At 55.1% G+C, this 6,555-nt stretch overlaps 1 protein-coding gene across 1 annotated transcript; it reads left to right on the forward strand.

The window, feature by feature from the left end:
* Positions 1–750: 750 nt before the first annotated feature.
* LOC113962642 (DNA (cytosine-5)-methyltransferase 1-like) lies at positions 751–6,468 on the forward strand (the record flags this gene model as incomplete). The annotated part of the gene is made up of 12 exons (XM_027673396.1): positions 751–793; positions 1,492–1,599; positions 1,767–2,013; positions 2,661–2,733; positions 2,840–2,936; positions 3,087–3,127; positions 3,213–3,264; positions 3,772–3,855; positions 4,601–4,710; positions 5,454–5,572; positions 5,664–5,756; positions 6,317–6,468. Coding segments are annotated over 12 exons (1,219 nt in total), but the record flags the coding sequence as incomplete, so codon positions are not given.
* Positions 6,469–6,555: the final 87 nt, after the last annotated feature.

Here is a 6,555-nt window from a genome sequence, read left to right on the forward strand (position 1 = left end):
GGAAGTGCTCCCGGGGGGTTCCAGCGGCGTTCCCGGGGGATGGCGGCAGCACCTGCGGGGTCCCGACCCCCATCCCGGTAATGGGAGCGTTCCCGGGGGTCCCATCCCACATTCCTGGCGGACGGGAACGTTCCCAGGGGGTGACAGTGGCACCAGAGGGGTCCCTTCCCGGGCCCTGGGGCAGCTCCCGGGATCTGGGATTGTGCTGAACCCCCCCTGGAGCCGGGATGGGATCAGGGACGGGAACCCCAGAGCCAGGAGGGGGTCAGGGATGGGACAGACCCCCCAGAGCCGGGATGGAGTTGGGAATGGGACCCCCAGAGCTGGGATGGAGTCAAGGATGGGATCCCTGGAGCTGGGATGGGGCAGGAATGGGACCCCCAGGGGCCAGGATGGGGTTGGAAATGGGACAGACCCTCCTGGATCCGGGATGGGGTCGGGAAGGGGGGTTTCCCCCCACCCTCCACGGCCGCTTTGTCCCCTGGGAAGGGCACACGTGGCTTCCCAGGGGCTTCTCCGGTGGCTTTTCCTGGATTGGACACGGGGGTGGCCCCAACCCCCCCCCACATCCTCTCAGGGGGTCCCTTGGGCACTGACCCCCCTTCCCAGATTCCCCTTGGGAATAATCCCCCTCCCTCTCTGCTCCATGTCCGTGTGTCTCCTCCGGAGCCATCCCGGCCATTTTGGGGGGGTCCCTTTGTCCCCATCCCCAAATCCTCGTGGTGACCCCCCCCCCCGGTGTCCCCACAGGCTGCAGGACCTGGAGAGGGATGAGGAGACCCTGAGTGAGAAGGTGAGTCCCGGGATCTCCGGGATTTGGGCCCAATTTTGGGAAAGGGGGAGGGGGGGGGTCACTCCCCCTGGATCGTGTCCGTAAAATCCCGGGATGCTCCGCAGGGACACGTGACCCCCGTGCTGGGAATGGGCTTCCTGGGGCTTCCCAGCCTCTCCTTCCCTGTGGGATTGGGGGTCCAGTGGTGGGGGGGGCTGGCTCAGGGACACCCCCCTACATCTTGTTCCCAACCCCATTGTCCTGTTCCCTGTGTCCCTCTCCCCACCATTCCCTCCATCCCCCTGGGGAAGTGTCCCCGTGCCCCACAGTGTCCCCACATTGTCCTCTCTGACCCCCTGCCCCCTCCGTGCCCCACAGTGTCCCCTCTGATTCCTCCATCCCCATGGGAAGTGTCCCTGTGACCCACAGCATCCCCACAGTATCCCCTGTACCCCCTCCATCCCCATGGGAGGCGACCCCGTGCCCCACAGTGTCCCCACAATGTCCCATATGTCCCTGTGTCCCTGTGTCCCCTCCATCCCCCTGGGAGGTGTCCCCATGCCCCCACAGTGTCCCCCCGGTGTCCCCTGTGTCCCTGTCCCCACCATCCCCTCCATCCCCCTGGGAGGTGTCCCCATGCCCCCCAGTGTCCCCGCAGTGTCCCCCCAGTGTCCCCCCCCCACCCCCAGAGTCCCCTCCATCCCCTCCGTGTCCCCCAGGAGAGCGTCCGGGAGCGGCTGAGCCTGATCCAGGGTTTCCTGCAGGCGGAGGCTCAGCGGCGGCTGGGGGAGCTGGAGAACAAACTGCGCTGCCACGAGCTGTCCGAGGTGGGATCCTGGGACCCCCGGACCCCCACCCGGCTTTCCTGGATCCAGGGGGGTCATCCCAGCTTTCCCAGATCCAGGGGGGTCATCCCGGCTTTCCCAGATCCAGAGAGTCATCCCGGCTTTCCCAGATCCGGGGGGGTCATCCCAGCTTTCCCCCTCCCCTCCAGGAGCGTTACCTGGCGCAGGTGAAGGCGCTGCTGCACCAGGAGCTCTCGGCCACCAACGGGGCCAACGGGGCCACCAACGGGGCCCTCGGGACCCGCCACGGCGGCTCCGGCAGCGAGGAGGAGCAGGACGGGGCCGGGGACATGGAGGAAGGGGTGGCCTCCTCCTCCTCCTCCTCCCCGTCCCTGCTGGGCCCCGGCCCCAGGGCGAGGAAGGCGCGGAGGAGCCGATCCAACGGGGAGAGCAAAAGTGAGGGGATGGGGGGGGTGGGATGGGGTTTTCCAGGAGCTTTTCCCGGGGTTTTGTGGCCGTGGAGCGGCGGTTTCTGACGGGGTGGAGAGTGGGGGTCCCATCAGGAAGGGGTTTGGGGTCTCCTGGCCTTGGAGTGCAGCAATTCCTGGTGGGATTGAGAGCAGGGATCCTCTTTGGGAAGGGTTTTGGGGTCTCCTGGCTCTGGTGCCCAACGATTCCTGGCGGGATGGAGAGTGGGGGTTCCCCATCAGGAAGGGTTTTGGGGTCTCCTGACTCTGGTGCCCAACGATTCCTGGTGGGATGGAGAGTGGGAATCCCCTTTGGGAAGGGTTTTGGGGTCTTCTTGCCTTGGTGCCCAACGATTCCCGGCGGGATGGAGAGTGGGAATCCCTTTTGGGAAGGGTTTTGGGATCTCCTGGCCCCAGATGCCCAGCAATTCCTGGTGGGATGGAGAGCAGGGATCCACTTGGGAAGGGTTTTGGGGTCTCCTGGCCCTGATGCCCAACGATTCCCGGTGGGATTGAGAGCAGGGATCCCCTCAGGAATGGTCTCCCTGTGGGATGTCGGGTGCAGGGATGGGAAGGGCCCCTCTCCATCCTCCCTCTCCATCCTCCCTCTCCGTCCTCTCCCCCTGTTCCCGGCAGAGTCTCCGGCCAGTTCCCGGGTCACTCGGAGCTCCGGCCGCCAGCCCACCCTGCTCAGCCTCTTCTCCAAAGGGTCAGTCGGGGGCTCCTCCTCCTCCTCCTCCTCCCAAACCTCGGTTTGGAGATCCCCCGGAGCCCCCCCAGCCCCGGGATTGATCCGTGGGGTTCCCATCCCGCAGATCCAACAAGAGGAAGTCAGAGGAGGTGAACGGGGAGGCCAAGCCGGAGCTGATGATGATGAACGTGGAGAAGGAGGAAGAGGAGCTGGAGGACAAGGTGGGTCTGGGCATCCCGGGCTCTCTCCCCTGGATGATTTTTTCCAGCTGGGATCGAGTTTTTCCGGCTGGGATTGAGTTTTCCCGGGATTTTTCCGTGCTCTCCATCCCCCCCTCCCTCCTCCCGCATTTTTTTTGTCTCTTCTTTAAGGAACAAGATGAGAAAAGGATTAAAATGGAAGCCAAAGACGGGTAAGAGGGGAAGGAGAACATTCCAGGCTGGAGCCTCGCTGGGGACGTTGAGCTTTTCCACCTTCATCCCGTTTTTCCCACCCAGGTCGGAGCTCAAGGACGAAATCCCTCAGGTTAAAATAGCAACTCCTGCTAAAGTGAGTCCCTTTTCCTTCATTCCAGCCTTTTTTGGGGTTTTTTTTCCATCTCTTAAAACTCCTAAATTTCCATTTTCCAAAGCTTTGGGATGAGTCCACTCTTCCCAAGGGTGGAAGGATTGTCCTGTGCCCTTTTCCTCTGTTCCAGCCTTTTTTGGGGTTTTTTTTTCATCCCTTAAAACTCCTAAATTTCCATGTTCCAAAGCTTTGGGATGAGTTCATTGTTCCCAAGGGTGGAAGGATTGTCCTGTGCCCTTGTCCTCCATTCCAGCATTTTTTTGGGGTTTTTCCCATCCCTTAAAACTCCTAAATTTCCATTTTCCAAAGCTTTGGGATGAGTTCTCTCTTCCCAGGGGTGGATATGGGGGAAAACAAAGCCATTCCCAGCTCGTGGAGCTTCCCAGGATCGGGGCGGGGGGAGCAGCCGGGGCCGTTTCCGGTGTAAAAACAGGGAGATTCTGCTAAAAGCCGGGATAATTCCTGGAATAACTGGTCCCTGTCCCCCAGACCACCCCTCCCAAGTGCGTGGAGTGCCGGCAGTACCTCGACGACCCCGACCTCAAGTTCTTCCAAGGGGATCCCGACGACGCCGTAAGGGTCCCAAATCCTCCCGTTCCTGGGGTTGGGAAGGGCTGGAGGGGGTGGGAATGCATAAATATATAATGAATAAATTATATAATATGTAGGTAGATATATGTAAAGTATTTAATATATCACATATGTGTTTCAATATATAAATAGCTTTGCTACCACTGAGCAGCCAAAAACCCCAGAAACCAAAACCCATATAAATCATAAATATAATTTCATAAGATTTCATGTAAGTATACAATGCATATATAATATGTAATATAATTGCATATTATATGTATAATTGTATAATTATATTCCTAGATATAATGTTACTATTACATATGGTTAGATATAATTAGATTAATGCATAATGCATAAAGTAAAATATATAATATATGCTTAAATATAGAAAGTATTTAGTATATTATATATAATATATATTTCAATGTAAAAAATATAGGAAGTATTTAATATATCATGTATAACATATATGATATATAAAATAGAACATATAATGTATATAAAAATATAGAAAGTATTTAATATATCATATATAACATATATTTCAACACATAAACAGCTTTAGCACCACCGAGCACCCAAAAACCCCAGAAACCATAAACCCTATAAATTATAATTTCCCATCATTTCGTATCAACACCCAAACTAAATAAAACAAACAAACAAACAAAAAAAACGGGAATCCAAGCCCCCATTCCCAAATCCCCGTGGGATCCCAATCCCTGTTTTTCCCCCCCTGCAGCTGGAGGAGCCGGAGATGCTGACGGACGAGCGCCTGTCGCTCTTCGACGCCAACGAGGACGGGTTCGAGAGCTACGAGGACCTGCCCCAGCACAAGGTCACCTCCTTCAGGTGAGACCCGGCCCTGCTGGGGCCAAAAACACCATAAAATGATTGCTCAGGGACAGTTTTTAAGTCTTTAAGCAGCAAAGGTGTTTATTTTGTGTTGGGCAAACCAGCTCCAAAGTTCTCAGTGAAAAACCGGGTGATTTACACAATTTTGGTGAGGGATTACAATATTTTACATGGATATTTATTACAATTATTACAATTACACCATCTAGTTATGACGTTCACATCATGCAGGGTTCAGGTGGAGCCAGTGAAAATTTATACAGTTTTGGTGAGGGATTACAATATTTTACATGGATATTTATTGCAATTGCACCATCTAGTTACAATATTCACATTATGCAGGGTTCAGGCAGAATCATCCTTTTGGGTGAATTCCTGGGGGTCGTTCCGGCTTCTTCGGCCTCGTGGGGGTCGTTTTCTTGCTCCTCATCTTCGTGAACTTTTCAACTTTTCCTGACTTTTTAGTGTGAAAGTCTCACTAAAAACCTCTTTACTCAGCCCTTCACCCCCTCCCCAAACATCCATCCTACCTAATTTATAACCTTTTTGTTGTATTTCATCAGGACAGAGCACACAAACAGGACCGATACCTTCTCTCCCTTAATTCATCTCGTAACACATTTTTTTGTGTTTCTGTCGTTACAACCCAAATGCAGCAAATTCCTCCGAGTGGTGTCTGTCTGAGGGGGATTTTTTAGCCTCTAAAAAACCCCCTTTGCTCTGTTTTTTTTCACTGGCAGCGTCTACGACCGCAAGGGCCACCTGTGCCCCTTCGACACGGGGCTCATCGAGAGGAACGTCGAGCTCTACTTCAGCGGCGCCGTCAAACCCATCTACGACGACAACCCCTGCCTGGACGGTGAGGGACGGGGGGTCACCTCACTCCAGGGGTGCTCCCGGGGTGTTTGGGTCCTGCAGGAGGTGAAATTGGGCGTTTCTGGGCTTTCCAGGAGGGGTGAGAGCCAAGAAGTTGGGGCCCATCAACGCCTGGTGGATCACGGGCTTCGACGGCGGGGAGAAGGCGCTGATCGGCTTCAGCACGGGTGAGGCCTTGCAGGGGTTTTCTGAGGGGGTCTTTGGGCTTTTTGGGGGGTTTTTTTGGGCTATTTTTTGGCCTTTTTTAGCTTATTTTTTGGCGTGTTTTTTGACCTGTCTTGGGCTACTTTTTGGCCTTTTTTTGGCCATTTTTTGGCCCCATTTTTTGGCCTCTTCTTTCTTCTTTTCTCCTCTTTCTCTCCTCTGTTTCTCCTCTTTTCTCCCTCTTTCCTCCCCCTTTTCTCCCTTTCCCACCTGTTTTTCCCTCCCCTTTGGGCTACTTTTTGGCCTTTTTTGGCCTCTTTTTCCTTCTTTCCTCCTCTTTCTCTCCTCTCTTTCTCTTCTTTTCTCCCTCTTTCCTCCCCCTTTTCTCCCTTTCCCACCTATTTCTCCCTCTCTCACGTTCCCACCCCATCCCATCGGGGTCTCCCACAAGGGACCTTCTCTCCACCCTTGGCTTTGTGGCCCAGACCCACCTCGAGCTGCAGCAGCTCCCCCTCCAACCCCCATGGATTTTTTGACCGAATTCCCCGTTTTTCCCCCCGGAATTGCCCGTTTTCCCGCGCAGCCTTCGCGGATTACATCCTGATGGAGCCGAGCGAGGAGTACGCGCCCACCTTCGCCCTCATGCAGGAGAAGATCTACATGAGCAAGATCGTGGTGGAGTTCCTGCAGAACAACCCCGACGTCAGCTACGAGGACCTGCTCAACAAGATCGAGGTGGGGGCACCGGAGGGGGCACCGGGGCCACTGGGGGGGTCAGTGTTGGGGTCAGTGTTGGGGTCAGTGTCCCCAGGGGGGCCCCAG

This window comes from Neopelma chrysocephalum, unplaced genomic scaffold (genome assembly GCF_003984885.1).
Source record: "Neopelma chrysocephalum unplaced genomic scaffold, ASM398488v2 Primary Assembly neopelma1_184092, whole genome shotgun sequence".
Classification (NCBI taxonomy): domain Eukaryota; kingdom Metazoa; phylum Chordata; class Aves; order Passeriformes; family Pipridae; genus Neopelma; species Neopelma chrysocephalum.